General features: G+C 38.6%; 1 protein-coding gene across 3 annotated transcripts in view; it reads right to left on the bottom strand.

Moving 5' to 3' along the window:
- The window catches only part of vwa7 (von Willebrand factor A domain containing 7), a 46843-nt gene extending 32020 nt beyond the window's left edge, over window positions 1-14823 (bottom strand). Inside the window, exons 1-4 of one of the 3 annotated variants that reach the window (XM_039768653.1) lie at window positions 14634-14820; window positions 8309-8557; window positions 5314-5595; window positions 329-425 (exon numbers count right to left, since the gene is read on the bottom strand). In XM_039768653.1, the coding sequence (XP_039624587.1) occupies window positions 329-425; window positions 5314-5595; window positions 8309-8530 (601 nt within the window). In that variant the 5' untranslated portion in view covers window positions 8531-8557; window positions 14634-14820. Of the gene's footprint in view, window positions 1-328; window positions 426-5313; window positions 5596-8308; window positions 8610-14633 lie in introns of those variants that run through there. The other 2 variants (XM_039768655.1, XM_039768654.1) reach the window with 2 other exon arrangements.
- Between the last annotated feature and the right edge of the window lie 5705 nt (window positions 14824-20528).

A 20528-nucleotide genomic window follows, 5' to 3' on the forward strand; every position in this document is an offset into this window, starting at 1 on the left:
CATTGCATTTTTCAGTATACGGGGTGGCCATCTTGAGAGCTTTTTGAGTCTCCTGCTTTCCTTATTACAACAGATATTTATGATGGAATTTAAACCTGAAAGTTTTATTTTAATTTTCTTTTTAAGAGGCATCTATATTTCAAAACCCAAAATGTACTCTCATTTAAAATCAGATATTAGATTTGAAAGACTTGCTTATTGCTCCAGATACTTTTGTTCTGTGAACATACATTGATCTGAGTTTAGTGACAATTTATCCATACTGTACTTTCATTAGCCATACTTTCAGAATTCAGAGATTTAAATTTAATATTGCAAGAGTACAAACCAGGTGCAAGAAGTCCAACTTTTTCTGTGGATTTTAGCAGCTTGGGATGGATTTTTCTGAAGCCCATTTCAATCCAGTTGCTGTGACTGTAAAAGTCCTAATGGATCCAAAAAAAATATATATTCAGGGAATAAAGGAAATGAATTTTACAATGGTAAGGATTGTTTTAAAAGTAGCACTAAAGCAGAAGACAAATATGTCTAACTTATATTAACCAAAAGTATGTACAATCTGTATTTTCTTTAATATTAAGACAGTAATGTGGCCAGGAGAATCAAGTATGTGACAGCATCTTTTTAAGAAGAAAAAATAAAATAGTAAAACAAGTTATAGCACAATTGGCTCCAGCAGACCCCCATGACCCTGTAGTTAGGATATAGAGGGTTGGATAATGGATGGAAGTTATTGCACAAAATACTAATGTAAAATAAAATTGGCACAATACATTATGAAAATGTTTTAACAAAAACTGAAGCAGGTGAGAGTGACCATATAGCTGTATAATATCAACAAACATATTTTTAGAATATTCCTGATATGTACTATATTAATAATGTAACATTGTATTGTATTGTATTTCATATTAAATATTAACTGAACAATGTGCTTAAAAAGTAAAATAACCATTTATATTTAATGATATTAGGAGAGTCAATAAAAGAGTTGGCTAGAGGCTTTTTGATGTTTCTTTAAAAAGTGGAACTAAATTATACAGACATTACATAACATTAGTATTATTAATCTAAAAAACTAAAATGAACACAGTGTACTTTTCTGTTTACGAAGGTCAAGTTAGATGACACAAGAGTGTATCCGTATCACAATGTTCCATTAGGCATAGTAACCAACACAACTCAGATTCCATTTAAACTGGTCAAGAAAACACAATTATACTGTGATCATTTTGACTTAGTTGCTGGTGGGTTATATGAGAGCCAAAAGTGTAAGAAGATTCATTATCTGACAGGCTAGGCATATTATGATCTTAATTGGCTCGTGTTAGGTTCCACCTTGGATGAGAATTCAGTGTATTGCAGACTGGACATAAACATTGCTGTCCACCACAGTCATACTGAAATGATTATAATCTATACTAATAAAAGGCAAAGCACGCACGCACGCACGCACGCACGCACGCACTCACTCACTCACTCACTCACTCACTCACTCACTCACTCACTCACTCACTCACTAATTCTCCAACTTCCCGTGTGGGTGGAAGGCTGAAATTTGGCAGGTTCATTCCTTACAGCTTCCTTACAAAGGTTGGGCAGGTTTCATTTCGAAATTCTACGCGTAATGGTCATAACTGGAAGCTGTTTTTCTCCATTTACTGTAATGGAGATGAGCTTGAACGCCGGGGGCGGAGTTTCGTGTGACATCATCACGCCTCACACGTAATCACGCAGTACATAGAAAATCAGGAAGACCTCCAAAAAGCGTTGAAGAAAACATGCATTATATAATTGAGAAGGCAGCGAAACAATAAGAAGCGAGCGAGTGACATATACAACCATATTGATGAGTTCTGCTACTTCGGAAACAAAGCACGATGTAAACCTACACTTTAAATTAAGTTCATAGACAGGCTGCCACTGGCGTTTGTAATTTAGTGCCTGCCCATATAAGGCCGTCCGTCAGCGCAATCCAATAGCAAACTCCCACTAAATATTCACGGGTTAAGGACTGTGCTTATGCAGAGGAAGATGAGATGGTCAGCATGGTGTTTGGCACAAACTCAGCGAAACTGCGAGAGAAAGTTTTAAGTGCCAGGACTAAGGTAACATTAAATACAGCCATGGACATAGCACGAGATGGCACCAGCACAGCTGGGAACCTTCGATGCATGTACACCGAGCGGCTCACGTGAACTGACGAGCTGCACAGATAAAAGCAACAGTTACAAAGAGCTGAACAAAACCGAATTACACAATTGAAAAGGCAGCAAAAATATGAAGCGCCTGATACATACAAGCATATTCATAAATGCAGCTACTGTGGAAACAAAGCACACGGTGGAAAAAGTCAATGTCCCGCTAAAGGAAGACAGTGTAAAAAACCCGTGCATGCAGTGTGTCAGGTCTCGGATAAAGAAGAAGACGAGCTGTTTATTGATGCAGTAAGAAACGAATCGATGAATGAAACCTGTCATCTTTACAACGATTGACAAACACGGAATGTAACTTGAACACAACACATCCTACAAATACGAACCTGATTGAAAGAAATAATGATAATCAAATCATTGATGACAGCAACACTCAGTAACACTCACAAAACAAATACTGTATATTGACAGTCATGTTACGTTATTTTTAAAATGTTCCCTTTTCTTTTCTAGCTTTTTAACACACTACTTCTCGCTGCGATACGCGGGTATATATATATGTATATATATATATCCCGATCTACATACTCGAATAATGGATACTTTATTCGCCATCAATGATTGTTTTGGTAAAGCCATACTCAGTGTATTCATTAGATGAACGGTAAAAAGTAAGAGCGAGGGAGGATGACTTATTGAGGCATGCAGGCTGTAGTGCGCGTCAACTCTATCTGAATTGCGCGATCACATTTGAAAAAATATATCTTTTCAAGTTCTATTTAGTCCATATGTGTCAAACTCAAGGGCGGGCCACATCCGGCCCGGCGTATAATTATATCCAGCCCGCAAGATCATTTTATATACTGTATTATTGTTATTAATGGCCCGGGTATATGAAGCGCTGGTAACACAATAAACTACAGATCCCATAATGCAGCGCTTCAGCTGCCTTGCCGAACACTTACCGCGTTAATCAAGTCTAGCTTATGATGCTGCAAGTTATTGCGAAGCTAGCTCACACGATGCTGAAGAGAAAAGTTGATTCTGAAAATAGAGCCTTTAAAACCGATGGGAGGCTGAGTATATGTTTACTGAACCCGTGTGTCTCATTTGTGGAGCTAATGTGGCTGTAATTACAGAATTTAATCTAAGACGGCACTATGAGACAAAACATCAGGGAGTTCTGTGTTGTGGAGATTCTCAGGATGGATTGCAGGTGCTCATCAGTGAGGCTGAAAGACCTGAATGCAATGCAGAAGATACAGAAAGCAGAAGAATTAAATAAGAATCTGACACTTCAGCGGACGTTTTACCCATGCACAATCACAAAGTGATTTCAAGTGAAGTTGCTTTTATGGGAGACACAAATGCACCAGTGCAACTTTCCCTGTTGCCAAGTAATGTTAAACCAAGTCGTCACTACGGTGTTCCCAAATACGCACTTTGCTGATAAACCGAGCGCACTGAGTTTGCACGGCGCTTTGGTGACTTTGAAGAACAAAAAGTCTGTCTACATGCGGCTCGAACCTTGTGCATGTTTGGTAGCACATATCCGTGTGAGAAGCTCTTCTCAGTGATAAAGAATAGCAAAACAGCACACAGGAGTCGCATAAACGAACATAAACGAACTTGTTGCCAAAAAAAGATGCCAGGCGTCCAGCTCTAAAATGACATATGAGCAAAGACAACTTAATGATTTGATTTGTTATTGCTGAAAGGAACACATTTTATTTATATTTCCAGGTTTTGTTATGCAGCATGTTCATATTTGAATTTGTATAATTTTGAAAGGATATAGTTTTTTGGAGAGCAGAATCTTTTGGGATATTTAAAATCTAAGTTTATTTTTTATATAAATTTACATAAGAGTAAAGAAATTTAAATGTTTGTTCTTTTAAGTTATTTAAGGTTTGAGTTGATTTATTCACAAATAATATTCCTGTCTGTTTTTACCATTCCTACCAAAGATATTTCTGTCGACTAAATAAAAATTCCTTCTATTTAAAATTTAAATAGAACTTGAACAAATACGATAGTTCATAATATCCACGCAGACTTGCACGTAAGAGCGGAGTTATCCGTTTTAACAAGCAGCGTATTGCACTGATACGAAATAGCTGTGTGTGTATATATGTAGATATGTATGTATATGTATATATATGTTTATATATGTGTGTGTGTATGTATATATATATATATGTGTGTGTATATATGTGTGTGTGTGTATATATGTGTATATGTATAGATATGTATATATATATATGTTTATGTGTGTGTGTGTGTGTAAATATATATATATATATATATGACAGCAACACTCATCACTCACAACAGTGACAAAACAATTACATTGACAATCATGTTACGTTATTTTCAAAATGTTTCCTTTTCTTTTTCATTGCTTCTTCAACACACTACTTCTCCGCTGCGAAGCGCGGGTATTTTGCTAGTTGTCAATAAACCTGATACCTTAAGTAGGCAGAAATTAGAGTGACAATGGTTGAGGCCATACAGTATGCACAAAATGAAAATCTAAACTTCACAAAGGATGCACTCCCACCCTGAAAAAACATTAGGGCTGACAGCAACTACACCATGCAACCCATCTTCTGTTATTTTAACAACAAATCTCAGCAGCTTTTGGTAACTTCTACATTTTTATTGTATTTCAAGATTTGTCCTTTTCTTTAGGATTTTTTTTTCTATTCTGTGAATTTATTTCCTTGCTCTTGTCTTTTTCTTTATAATAATTTCTGTAATTTCTTTTGTATTAACCAAAAATTGTGTATGTTCTATAAAATTCTTCTTTAATGTTTGCACAGGTATCTCAGTATTGCTTGCATTGTAGTTTCACAGTTAGTTCTTTCTTTTTACGTTTCTCACATACACACTCACTCTTATGGGGCTAAATAAACTCAAAGCTTCAGGACTGTGCGAGGAAACTGAAGAAAAACCCCATGCACATGAGAATTGGACTCCACATGGTCATCTTCAGAATAAAAAAAATACTTGAATATTCACTTTATTCTTGGATTTTACTTAATGTATGTTTTACTTTCCCACAAATGTTCTATCTTCAGAAGAAATTATGAAAATAGTCTAAAATGTAGAATCTAAAACAACAAAAACAAAAACTATCACTGGAGACTATACCTACCTGTAGTGAGTGTAGTACACGGCCTAGTTTCTCTCTGGCACCTTTAAAATCTCCAGCTTGGATTGAATCAATAATCTGTTTCCTAGACTTGAACAAAAGGTCGTTGGCTTCTTGGATTCGCTCTGAGTCAAAATGGAGTATGGGGTTGCTTCGAGTAGAACTTATAAAGTCCATGGCAGCATTTGCTCGAACAATCTCATTGACTGCATGCCAGTAGTTCTTGGTGGACACCATTGGACTACCGTAGTAGGCCTGAAAGAGCTGACTGGCAGTAAGCTGTTGCTGTTGAAAAAGTTGAAATAAGCTCATTGCAGGTATCTTTTTCAGGATATATGTTTTGATATTATCACACTCTTAGTTTAAAAACATCACAGTATGCAGTATGAAACAGAACCCACTTTTTACTTTTTTTTAAAATTTCCTCAAATTCTGTTACTGTGTTGGACAAACATAAAATAATTTTGAGTTTGGACACTCGTGTATTATTAGATCTTAATCTAAGTATTCTCTAACCTGTTATCAAGTAACTAACTTAGAAAACAAGTTGTGAAAATGGTGGTCTGGGACCCTGTAAGTAATCATTTGGATCCCTTGAAAGTCTGAAAATCAAAATTGTGAGGGGTCAGTGCAAATAAATATTGAAATGTATTATGCTGTTATAATTTATTCAGTGTTTATTAGTGGATTTCTGAGAAAGAAGTGTAGTATCCCAAGCTGGCTGGGAAGGCAGCAGTCAGTGATTATCTCTCTAAACTGAGCGTTGAAAAGAGAATTATTTTTAGAGAATCTGGAATGTTATTTAGTCATATAAATTACTGTAGATGGCAGGTAATCACATTATATACAGTTAATGAGATCAATGTGATCTTGATCAGCAAATACTTCATGTATTCTATTCAGCAAACTGAATGCCCGATATGTATTTGAGGAGGGTTAAGGGGGGGCTATAGATGTTATAATACTTATTTATTTAGGTAATTATGTATATGCTTTAAAGATAGTGAAATTACATACTCCAAAGACTCACTAATATCATGACTTGCCATTTTACTTTAATGTCATCATTCCGTACACTGCTAAAAGTTAAAATCAGAGCTTGATCATTCCCATCCACTTCTGCAGCTACTGTTTTATAAAAAATAACATATTCACCAGTAATTTGAACATATTCATTATTACTTTGATTGCCCTGCTTTATGATCATCAATTTACTGGTAAACAGAATTAAGGCGGGGTGACCAGACTTCCTAATTGCTGTTTGCCTACTTAAATCCCCACCCCCACCCCACACACACACAGTAATAAAGTAAAAAATACAAATACCACACTTTCTGAGAAGAATCCACTAGGTTGTAATTAAAATCAAAAAGATTTTTACTTTAATAAATAAACCCATGAAAATCGAAAAGGTCTCCAGTACAACACTCAGAAAGTGCTGCAACTGTTTTTTTAAATGTCCTACCCAGTTAAGACACACCAGTAGCCCCCTGATCCTGCTGCAAGATTCCTATATCAATTAGTACTATTCATTTCTGTCATTTAGTTTTACAGACTTTTAACATCTGTTTGCAACTGAGTGATTTTGGAAAAAAAAGCATGTTTAATCTTGGAGTCACTCATAAAGTTGGGTCTGTTTTTTTGTGCTTAGGAAGAATGAAAGTTGCTTTAAAAGAGATTTCTAAAACAAAGAGTGATGAAGAATTAAATTAATGGCTAAAAATCAAACTTAATAAAGATGCACAATGTGACATCACTGGTTCAATGCTTTAAATGGTCAGCACCTTCATGTCTTATGCATCTGGACTGTGATTTTGGATATAAAAAATCAAAACAAACTTATGTGTGATTTATGTATGTGTTTAGCTACAACTTCTTCCTGTTCTCTACTTAAACTATAAGTATGGGTTAGGATGTGGGTTCTGGTAACAGTTTTGAGTTAATGAGGTTCCATTTAGTTAACAAAACATTGTTAGACATTTTAATACAACGTTGTAACAACACAAAACATTAACATGTTTTGAAACCAAACAAAGGTTGTCTCAAATAACTGGGCTTTAAAAAGAATGACCTTCACAAAATTAGACATGTTCTTCAGTCTTAAAAATTACGTCAGTGGGTGTCACCATGATATATAGTGCAAATGTGGTGACTGCAACCAAGTAGAGATGGTGAAATTTTTCATTTCACATAATTACCTTAATCAGCATAATGAAATAAGCCATTTTAATGCTGCAAACATAGTGTCTCATTGTGTGTATCTCATGAAAAGCACCAGTTCTTTCTCACTGACCTCAAATTTATGTTATTATAGGGCTTTGTGAATTTTTAATGCTGACACATCTTTTCCCAATATTCACTATCATTTTTGAAGGTTTTAGTCATCAGAGATCATTTGGTATGATTATGTTAGTCCTATTAAGCCTCTGGAATTATATTGATATTTTTTATTATTATTATTTTCATTTTGTTTTTCCATTGGCACCATAGCTGCAACAAATTGCATGGTTACAGGAGGCATAGTTCTATGGGTCGTACAATGTGATATCACTGGTTCAATGCTGTCAGTTGTTAGCACTGCATTTCTTATGCATCTGGACTGCGATTATGGATATAAACAAATCAAAAGAAACTTGTGTGCAATTTAGGTGTGTGTTTGGCGACGACTTTTTGCTGTTCTCTATTTAGACATTGAATATGGGTTAGTGTTTGCGTTCTGGCAACAGTTGTCAGCCTAGCCATTTTGGCTTTTGTTCCATGTAAAGACTTATGTTCCACCTCCTGATCCTGTCTATATTTTTCCTGCCTAATATCAGTTATATCAATCATCAATCAAATATCAACTCTGGAACTGGTAACAAGTCTATCACAGGGCATACTGAATCCCACACCCAACACCACTCAATAATACTAGACCAATCAGACACCATTTTAAGTAAACAGTTAAGCTAGCACACAAGTCTTTTATAGATGGAAGTAAAGCCTTCAGGACTATTACCTCTGAATAATTTGAGCCAAGAGTTTTGCCTTGGAAATTAGGTACCGTCTGAAAGACTTGTTTGGTGATGATCAGCAGAGCCTCTTCCGTGATATTCTGATGGGTGCGCGAAGTCCAACTCAAAGAAATAATCTTAGACCAGACATTTGGGAAGAACGCTGAACATGTAGTGATGTTCAAGGATTTGATAAAGAGCATCCAGACAAACACATGTATTTCCATCTTTCAGATATGTGTAAGAAAAGATTTCTGATAGACAGATTATAAATAAAAAATGGTTAAGTATAATATAGTATCACATTACTTAGCACAATTTTAAAAACAAAGATTTCTGATGGACAGATTATAAATACAACATGGTTAAGTATTCAATAGAATAACATTACACAGCAGAATTTTACGTACAGTAGAAAATAAAACTTTTTGATTACAGCAATCTGTACATTCCCAGGACCTCAAAATGGATTTGGTTTGAATATGGATTGATCAATTACCTATAACTGAATTCACTCTTTAATCTTGACTCAATTTTGTAAAAAAATATATAGTAGCAGATACAAAATAGCAGATTCCTCATCCACAGTTGGTTCCCACCCTGAACTGAGTATTTAGATTAAAAAAAAAGGATGGAAGGAAATGTAAAGCATCCTAATCTTGGATGTCACACTGGGTTATGGAGGAACCATATATTACAATAATGATGAGTCCAGAACAAGACTTTACTTGCATAAAACCATTAGGCTTATTACACTTTATTGCATCATTAATGTGCTAAGTTTAATTCCAAGTGATTCATTTTCGCATTTTATACATAAATCAAATAAATAAATATATATATATATATATATATATATATATATATACATATACTCATAAATATATATACATACACTCACAGTAAAAATAATAATGCTTCATTAAATCTAAATAAATTTTAAAGATCAATGTTGACTTGATCCTGATAAATAATACTGACATGAACTAAAAATGGAGACCTAATAACTCACTCACCACTGTACTGAGGGCCAAATACTCCAATAAAAAAACTCACTGCTAACCTAATTTGTTTTTTCAGCACAGAAAACAGAAATTTATATGAAAAAGACATTTTGTGTGTTTTGAAAGTATAATAAATAGTATTAAAATATTAGAATAATGTTATCTCCAATTGTGTTTTTCACAGTTGTATTATTAATATATAGCTACAAAAATTATTTTCACAGAGCAATAAAAATAAGTATGGCTGTAAAAACGATGAACTCAATCTACTGATCTCTCCTGACTTCTCAAACACGCCTTATAAAAGGAAACTTCATAAACATTAACATAAACTTTTAATGTTCTTTTGCTTCAGTACTTAGTTTGTCATATTTAGCAAACACATGTCATAATACAGCAGGGTCCAGCAGCTTTGCAACCCTGCCCTGGACAAGCAGGTTAGGAAACTGGATGGATGGATGGATGAATGTTCCTCCCAAAATGTATCTTTTATTCTTATATTTTTTTTTAAACGTTTTGAATTATTACATAACTCCTTCAAACTCATTTGGACAGCATATACCCAGATTCTCGCATTTTTCCCTGTTTTTTATTATTACTACAGAGTTTAAATCTAACTATTAATTTCAACACTCCAAAGTGGTATTAAGTGCAAAAGATAACCAGATCTGGCTTAGCTGTTTCAGCAATAGAGTTCATATAATGGATAAAGTGTATAAACAGTTCCCCTTTTTCTAACTGAAGAGTATCACTTAATGTCTCAACTGTATCTAAAATGTTTTAAGAGAAACAAGATAATACGATGTAAGATGTCCTTAACTTTGTATAAGACGAATTTCAATTCATCTACATGACTTGGTAATTTGTTTCATATTCCAAACTCTTTGTATAAAGATGTACTTCCTGGTTTTACTCTTAATTGTTTTTCCTTTAATTTTCACTTGGGTCCTGTTAAATATGATTCACCATTGAAATGAAAATTCTGCTGAATGAGTTACTGTATATCTCGGAAAGATGGAAGTCCTTGATTAGGTCCCTATGCAGCATTTTCTCTTCAAGAGTAAAGACATTTAATTACATTAGAAGAGCAGAAAGTAGAAAAGTGGAAAGTTCCCAATCTGTTACTCAGATGTCCCCCATACCTTGTCAGTTCCTCTTACTAGATGATTACTACTGATACTTACCACCAATTGCTGCCCTGGAGTTTACTTCATGTTTTTGTCATGACTTTCTGAAAAGTTATTCACATTCCTCACTTTCAATCCTTTCCACTAGCATATGTGTAAACTTCAGCTTTAAGGTTATTTTCATGTGCACATAGACTAATCAAGTAGATTTTTTATTTTGGCACCTGGAGGAAAAATACTTAAGCTTTATTTCACAAGTGGTACATGACATGTGGTACCAGAAGTGGGGTCTGTTTACCATGTCTAAAAATGCACTAAGTGCTTTACACAATATGGTGGCAAATGATCAGGCATTTGGCAATCTGAGACTTTGTTTTTTTGCATTGAATGCTTTATAGAAGAGTGTTTTCCCCGATGCTGAAGCTGTGCCAGGGAAAGAGAAATAGCACAGTCATTATATATATATATATATATATATATATATATATATATATATATATATATATATATATATATATATATATATATATATATATATTTTTTTTTTTATTATGTATGTATATATATATATACTGTATACATATACTATATATATATATATATATATATATATACTGCATATATATATATACTATATATATATATATATACGTAGCAGAGGAGGTTGTTAATCAGTTGCTTTGGTGTTGATGAAATTAATAACATGTGCACTAGAGGGGCAACAATGAGATACCCCCCAAAACAGGAATGGTTTAACAGGTGACTGTTTTGTCCCTAGTTTTGCATTTGGCTACGGTCAGTGTTCTTACTGGTGGCATGAGGCGATACCTGGACTCTACAGAGGATGCACAGGTAGTCCATCTTCTCCTGGATGTCACATTAATATGTGCCATTGCCAGAATATTTGCTGTGTCTCCCAGCACAGTCTAAAGGGCATGGAAGAGATTCCAGGAGACAGGCAGTTACTCTAGGAGAGCTGGACAGGACTGTAGAAGGTCCTTAACCCATCAGCAGGACTGGTATTTGCTTCTTTGGGCACGGAGAAACAGGATGAGCATTGCCAGAGCCATACAAAATGACCTCCAGCAGGCCACTGGTGTGAATGTCTCTGACCAAACAATCAAAAACAGATTTCATGAGGGTGGATTGAGGGCCCGATGTCCTCTATTGGGCCCTGTACTCACTGCCTGGTACCATGGAGCTTGATTGGCATTTGCCATAGAATACCAGAATTGGCAGTTTCACCATTGGCACCCTGTGTTTTTCACAGATGAGAGCAGGTTCACCCTGAGCACATGTGACAGACACGTTATGCTGCCTGTAACATTGTTCAGCATGACCAGTTTGGTAGTGGATCAGTGATGGTCTGGGGAGGCATATCCATGGCGGGAAGCACAGACCTCTACAGGCTAGACAATGGCATCTTGACTGCCTTTAGGTATTGAAATGAAATCCTTGGACCCATTGTCAGATCCTATGCTGATGCAATTGGTCCTGGGTTCCTCCTGGTGCACGACAATGCCTGGCCTCATGTGGTGAGAGTATGCAAGCAGTTCCTGAAAGATGAAGGAATTGATACCATTGACTGGCCCCCATGCTCGTCTGACCTAAATCCAATAGAACACCTCTGGGACATTATGTTTCAATCCATCTGACGCTGCCAGGTTGCATCTCAGACTGCCCAGGAGCTTAGTAATGCCCTGGTCCAGATCTGGGGAGATCCCCCAGGACACCATCCATCGTCTCATTAGGAGCATGCCTCAATGTTGTCAGACATGCATGCAAGCACATGGGGGCCATACAAACTGCTGAGTAAGATTTTGAGTTGCTCTAATGAAATTTCAGCAAAATGGACTAGCCTCCTGCATCATTTTTTCACTTCCATGTTCGGGGTGTCTATGAATTCAGTCCTCTGTAGGTTAATAATTTTCATGTTCATCAAATGATGTGGCATCCTTTCTTTCCTAACATGTCCATATAACCCAGTCCATATCACTAGAGATATCTAGCATGATTTTTTTCCCACTGAGATCTCATGTGTTTTCAAAGTGCTCCTTTAATTTTTTGGAGCAATTTATATATTTATTATATATATATTTATTTTATATATATATATATATATATATATATATATATATATATATATATATATATATATATATATATAGTTTTTATTGTGGTTTAGTATTTGTTTTATGATTTTTTGTTCCATAATATTAAGATCTGTATATAGAAAGTTTCATTGCATCTACTGGTGTGAGAGCCAACTGACCTGTAACTCTGATATTGTTATTAAATCTCTGCACATTCCATTTCAACCTTTATCTCTTCAAAACAAAATCACTTTTTAGCTTTTTCATAGGAAGCTAGTTCTGTGGAGGAGTGTTGTGTCAGGTTAATTTTCTTGAAACCTTGCCTGCATGGTTTTGTCCAAATATGTCAAACAAAACATAGAAGTGTTTTCTTGGGATACTGAACAAGGTGTTGTTAAAACATAACAAATATATATAAAATGATACATTTCAATTACATTACTGAGATGTGTGGAAGTAGAATATAAGTGACTAAAGGTTTGGCACAGTTCTCTGTTCAAAGCTCGAGGATACTTTTTCTCCTAAATTTGAAGATCATGCACACAAAAAGCTTTGCATGCAAACCATTCCACTGTGTTTATATGATTAAAATTCTGTATATCTTTTTAACTTATTTACAGTCTTGTTATGTGTTTTTTTTTTTAGAAACATGTAGTAAAGCTCAAATGTTCCAGAAATGTTTAGAATTGTGCATGAGCAACACTTAAGTACTGAAGGTTTATATATTTATGTGCATTATATGGTAGGGAATGTATTTTTTTTCAGTGTTACATATCTATTCAATTAGAATCATGCCCAAAATCTTTATATCTATTCATTTTGCCAACATCTATTCTCCTTTAGGAGATTATTAAAAGGTTGCATTAAATATACTGAGGAAAAGCACACACAGGCATGCATATCCCAAACAGACAGTGACTGTGTTCTGGACTCATGAGGCAAAACACTCTCTCAAAAATAAAGAACCTTCATTTTATCAAAAAAGTGTTCCCTTTTATTAAATGTGGGAATTTCATATAAAAGAATTTAATGAATTACACAAGCAAATTTTGTTACAATAAACTTGAGTGACCTGAGTGAACATACAACACAGTTTTTACTTTCTTAGAGGCCTGCCTGGTATATAGCCCAGTGGCTGGGTCAACTATATGCCCACCATTTTAAAAATAAGATTGTGAACTCCTCTGGACATTGATTTTGAGTAGCTTCCTCATGCATTGTCCTTACTGCGGACAACCACGGGGCTAAAGTAGACCTGATGTAGTGACAGTGAAAAGTCCGAAAGAGAGAGAAGGAGATGTGAGGGTACACAAGAGAAGGACATTTTGTGTGCTGCCCTACGACCCCATGAGTGATCTTGCAGTCTGTGAATCAAAAATTAAAGTATCAAAGACCCCTTGTCCATACACCTGCACTTCTGCAACCGCAGCTTCCATTCTGGTGAGCTGACACAATTATTTTTGTTTCTAAATAGGGGAGCTGAACTGCAAATTAACCTAACAAAGCAAATTCAAGTTCAATAAAGCTATGCATACAAGTTTTTTTAAGAATTAAAGAAAGAAAAATAACAAAAGAATCAGCAGGCAGTTATAATGTTTTGGTTTTTTTTTTAAAAAAAAGGCTTATATTTTCTACTTCTCTAAAAAAACCTCATACTGGTCTATTCCATTTGAAGTAGTGTGGTGCTGAGGTGTCACCTGTTGCATGGCTGCACTCGGGTCCTAATCTGTGTTGGTTTGTCATGTGGTGGGTGCAGCAATGCGCTGTAGCAGTGCGTGCTCCTAACCTCTCTCTCTCTCTCCTAAATTGCTAAAGTTTCAAAACAACGTAAGGGTTAAGGTATGTAATATTCACACATTTTTAAAATGAGGAAAACAGCCAAAAGAATTACAAGTTACTTTTACTGGTTAAAATATTTAAAGGGTATAGAATTTTGTAAAAGTGGATAAACTGCTATGCTGTACTGATTTGAGTGAGCACTAAACATGGAGTGTCAAACGACAAAACTGATCCTCTGCTACATACTGTTAACACACAATACAAAATTAATTCTAATAACGAATAACAATAACCAAATGTTGTCAAAACATGGATTATGCTACTTACCTAATTCCTTAAAGCATTTAAGGATACACTTGTAAATCGTTCAGTCCTCTTTCTTACTGCGTTCTTTCAACGTACGATTTGTGAAATTCTTAAGTTTGCCGAGAAGTAGAAACCCAAAGTTCAAACTGCTGCTTCACTTGCCAGATCTCACTCACATGAACACCACGGCTGTGAAAGGTCTGTTGGCCTCTAGTCCATCTCTTATCAAACGCGGGCTGTAGAGCTCGTACTAAATCCTCTGCCTTATCAACTTCGCAAGGACAATAATCAGCCTGCTCTGAGAAAAGTCTACTGTGTACCGCAAACGAGTTCAGCGGCGCGTCACAATTCAGTGAAAGACGCCGTGGCCGCTCGGTCTGCAAGGGCGCCCTCGAGCAGTACGCGCGTCCGTAGCTGCCTTTCACATCGATGGCTAAAATACACTGAATAAGATAAAAAAGAAAAGCATACGAGATATTTGCTGTCCTATGCTTTTAGATTACACAAACATTCATCGTTTTATTACCTGAGTGTACAACATCCATCCATCCATTTTCAGAACCCGCTTAATCTAGGTGGAGTCGAAGCGCCACTTCTCCTTCTAGCGGAAAATGAAACATCATTTACCGAAATTATTTACCTGTTCTGTTTGTCATTAGCATTGCTAAGCTTTTAATCTCTTAAAGAATTTACAAAAGAAAAAAGTAAAGTCACTATCCCCCACACAGTCTGGACGGTGGGACTATCTAATGCGACTGTTAACTTTGGTCGCGTTTACGGAACCACTGATTGCGATTTTTCACTTTGTTTCTGCACTGTCATACTTTGGCGACTTTATTATTTAATATTACATATCTCGAAATTTCAACAATTCAAAATACTCCACCAAAGTCAACTGTTTTCATGACCGTTTAATATTACTTACGTGGCACAGGTGTTGGTTGGGACTATGCACTGATCAGCGAGCGCGCTGCTGCACCCACCACACGATCCCAATTTAGGCCCCAAGCACAGCCGTGCAACGGGTGACACCTCAGCGCCACAACAGCATGAACCGAGTGGAAAATGTGAGGTTTTTTAACAGTGGCGCCAGTGCCAATTCTGCCATCAACCCCCGTGTTATCCCAGCAAGTTGGATTACCTGAAGGTTAAAGTCATACCCAGGCAGGAGCAACTGCAGGTTTTAAGGGCCTTGCTCAAGGGTCCAACGGAGTGAAATTACTTCTGCCGTTTGGAAAAGTGGTGCAGCATTTTTTTCAACACAATTTTTACTCTTTGCACTCGCATCTCGAAGATATAAGTGTACGTTAAACTGGAGTGAGTGGTTTCTGACATGGACTAGAAACCCGTCCAGGGTTGGTGCCTGCTGACACTAAATTGCAAAATTGCTGATTTCTGACACAAACGGCCAAGACATGTTTGAAGTAGAAACCTTGTCAATCTTTAAGAAGAATCTGGATGAGATATTGGGACAGCTTAGCTATTAGCTAAACAAACAGGCTTGATTGATAGACTGAATGGTCTCCTCTCATTTGTCAAATTTCTTAAATTTCTTATGTTCTATATTCTTAAACGGCAGAAATTCATGATGTTCGCATAAAAAAACTCTCAAACCTGCTTAATCCCGAATTGGAGGCTGGATCCTAACAGGGCAGAAGGTAGAAAACTGTCCTGTACACTCATACTGAGGTCAAGGAGTCAATTTTATACTGTGTTACAGTAATGTACGAGATATATTTTAGATAAATAATAGTTTGATTTAATACAGTTAAAGCACAGATACAAATAAATTTGTTATTGTATATAATTCAGTTCAGTTGTTTGTGATCTTTTCATTTTAAAAGAATGTTCTGGGAGGTATTGACGGAATTGGTGGATTGACAATAAAATTATCCACAATTTGTTGACCACTGCCTCTCAGCTTGTATAAGTACATGACTGCCATGAGCTTTCACAGCCTCTACTTTGTCACAGTTAACTTGAGAGAGAATACAGCCGATGGCCATATAAGAACTATCTGTAAAAAGCTAAAACTCATGCTTGAAATCAGGGTAAGCCAAGACTGGTGAGTGTGTTAATACGTCTCGGAGAGAACTGAATGCTGTCTGTGTTGTTTCACTCCACTGAAAAGGTTTTCCTTCTGAGTAAGGGCATGTAAAGGCAGAGAAATATACACAAACAGGTATATAAAATGCAGATAATATGAACATAGACCAAAGAATGCTCGTACTTTTGGATTTCTTTCAGCTGGACAGTTTTTTACTTTCTCAATATATTTTCCATTTGGTTGAATTCCAGCTGTGGAAACAGTATGTCTGAGAAATGTTACCTTCTTCTGAACAAAATCACATTTTGTTGACTACAACTTCCGATGTGCCACCCTTAAACAATCAAATACTTATTTTAAATGATGGATGTGTTCACTATAAATTATATTATCACTAGCAAAATACCCACGCTTACAGGCGGAGAAGTAATGTGTTAAAGAAGCAATGAAAAAGAAAAGGAAACATTTTGAAAATAACGTAACATGATTGTCAATGTAATTGTTTTGTCACTGTTGTGAGTGATGAGTGTTGCTGTCGTATATATATATATATATATATATATATATATATATATAAATATATATATATATATATTTACACACACACATAAACATATATATATACATATCTATACATGTACACATATATACACACACACACATATAAACATTGTCACAAGAACGAGACATTGACAGATAAAGAGTTGGGGCAGCCACCCGTATATTGTGGTATCCTGGCTGCAAAAGTCGTTTTCTTTAACAAAATACAGAGCACTGAAGTGCACACAACCGAGTCCAAAACAAGACTAAAGAAACAAAGGAAAAGGGGCAGGTTTTAAAGGGGAGACAGGAAGTGAGGTCGTATGGATCTGGCACGTGGTCTTCCACCATTGGCTCAGTAGCGGAGGTGACATCAGAGGGACTGGAGCTGGTGTGGCCGACTTCCATTGGCTCAGTCCCGAAGTGATGTCAGGTGATCCAGGTGAAATCCCCGGGATGGTCTACAGGCAAGGGAGAAAAGAGTCAGTGCACTCTGCCACACCCCGGCATGCCTCCGAACTGCCTTTACTCAAGCCCTTTAGCTGCCTCCCATGCGCACGTGTGTGACAAGGCCCCCCCCTTAGCCCAGACCCGGCGGGTCGGGCGACTAAACCGAGAGGTCGTGAACCCGAGAAAGAGCATCAGCGTTGGCGTGGAGCGCCCGGCGATGAACGAGCGAAAACTTATGCGGCTGCAGGTCAAGAAACCACCGGGTGACCCGCGGATTCGACTCCTTGTGGAGGGCCATCCACTGTAGGGGTGCATGGTCCGTGACAAAGGTGAATTCCCGGCCCAACAGGTAGTACCTCAGCTGAGTAATCGCCCATTTAATCGCCAGAGCCTCCCTCTCCACCGCAGCATACCTGGTCTCCCGGTCCAACAGTTTCCGCTCAGGAACATGATGGGGTGCTCCACACCATCGACGCTTTGGCTCAGCACGGCGCCCAGGCCTGTGTCCGAAGCGTCCGTCTGGAGGATGAAAGGCAAAGAAAAGTTAGGTGCCATCAAAACAGGTGTGGACGTAAGGGCCTGCTTTAAGTCACTAAATGCAGCGCTGTTTTTCAGTCCATACCACAATGTTGGGGCCCTCTTCTTTGTTAAATCAGTCAAGGCGCCGCTCTCTCCGAAAACCGGGTACAAACCGGCGGTAGTACCCGCTAACCGAAAGGCTTGGACTTGCCGCTTGGTTCATGGAGGGGCCATTTCAGAATGGCATCAATTTTGGAGCACTGTGGCCTTACGGTACCCCGACCCACCAGGTAGCCTAAATATTTGGCTTCGCTTAATCCGAAGAAGCATTTCTTGGGATTAATCCGAGCCCGGCCTCACCAAGTGTCCGTAATACCGCTTGGACATGCTGTAGGTGTTCCTTCCATGTGCTGGAATAGATGACCACGTCATCCAGGTAGGCAGCACTGTATGAGTTATGAGGCCGAAGCACTTTGTCCACCAGGCGCTGAAAGGTTGCTGGAGCCCGTGTAACCCAAATGGAAGGACACGATACTGCCAGTGTCCGCTAGGGGTACTAAACGCGTTTTTCCTTCGGAGTCCGTTAAAGGAACCTGCCAGTACCCTTTCGTCATGTCAAGTGTGGTCAGGTATTGAGCCTGTCCAAGCCTCTCGAGGAGGTCGTCCACGCGTGGCATTGGATAAGCATCAAATTGGGAGACTTGATTAAGCCGACGGAAGTCATTGCAGAACCTCCAACTTCCGTCAGGCTTACCGACGAGCACAATGGGGCTGGACCAGGGACTATAACTTTCCTCAATCACACCTAGCTCCAGCATGCGCTTGATCTCAAGCTCCACTTCAGCCTTTTTTGCCTCGGGAAGACGATACGGGCGTTCTCGGACAACAACCCGGGCTCTGTCACGATGTTGTGCTCAATCAGAGAGGTCCTTCCGGGTTCTCACTGACTACCTCCCGAGCGGTCCGGATAACTGTTTCCAGCTCCTGCCGCTGTCTGGGACTTAAGTCCGTGCGAAGTTAAGGTCGTGTGTGTGGCGAAGAGTGAGCGGGGCTGGCCGGAGGAGGGATCGGGGTCCCTGTCCTTCCACGGTTTCAGCAGGTTCACATGATAAACCCGCTCCTTTGGCCGACGCGATTGGGTTGACTCACCAAATAGTCGACCAGTCCCTTCCTCTCCTTAACCGTAGGGGCCCTGCCAGTGGGCAAGCAATTTAGAGTGGGAGGTAGGCACTAGGACCATGACCCGATCTCCGGGCGGAACTCCGAAGAGACGTGCCGCGGTTGTAGTACCGGGCCTGCGCTGCTTGAGCCTCCTCCATGTGACTTTTAAGGACAGGCCGAATTTTTCCAAATCTATCGCGTAACTGCGTGATATATTCCAGTATGTTTGTGGAGGGAAGAGCCTCTTCTTCCCAGCCTTCTTTCAAAATATCTAATATGCCCGAGGTTGTCGCCCGTATAGTAGTTCAAAGGGGAGAACCCGTGGAGGCTTGTGGGACTTCCGATAGGCAAAAGGACGAGGGGAGGAGCTGATCCCAGTTCCTTCCATCCTCGCTGACCACCTTACGCAGCATTTGCTTGAGAGTTTGATTAAACCTCTCTACTAATCCGTCGGTTTGAGGATGATACACGAGGTCTTTAAATGCTTTATTTTCAGTAATCTGGCAGTCTCCTTGAACGTTTCCGAGGTGAAGGGGGTCCCCTGGTCTGTCAAGACTTCTTTGGGGATCCCCACGCGCGCGAATACCCCTAGTAATTCCCGTGCGATGGCTTTAGAGGTAGCTGAGCGCAACGGAACAGCTTCGGGTATCGTAGCGTAATCCACGAGGACTAAAATGTACTTGTGTCCTCGGGCTGAGGGCTCCAGGGTCCCACCAGGTCGACCCCGATTCTGTGGAAGGGAACGTCAATCAGTGGAATAGGAATGAGAGGAGCACGGTCCCTCCTAGGAATTTGTCGCAGTTGACACTCCGGGCAGGAAGCGCAAAGCGGCGAACCTCCTCATTAATTCCTGGCCAGTAGAAACGGAGCTTGATCCGCTCCAGAGTTTTTTCGGTGCCCAGGTGGCCACCTAGGAGGTGGGCGTGTGCTAGCTCACAGACCTGCCGCCGGAAGGTACGCAGCACTAGCAGCAGCCTCGTCTCCTGCCCGTCATGCATTGCTACACGGTAAAGGAGGTCATTATCTAGCACAAAGTAGGGGCCCTGTGGCATCGACTGATTAGTGCGCTGGCCATTGACAAGGACCACTGCATTTTTTACAAACTTCAGGGAGTCATCATTCCATTGCTCCCTTCTAAAAGAAGCCGGCGTTTCTTTAAATTGGAACCGCAACACGGAGAGAGGGTCAGCGTCGACCTC

Source organism: Polypterus senegalus, chromosome 11, assembly GCF_016835505.1.
Source record: "Polypterus senegalus isolate Bchr_013 chromosome 11, ASM1683550v1, whole genome shotgun sequence".
NCBI lineage: Eukaryota > Metazoa > Chordata > Cladistia > Polypteriformes > Polypteridae > Polypterus > Polypterus senegalus.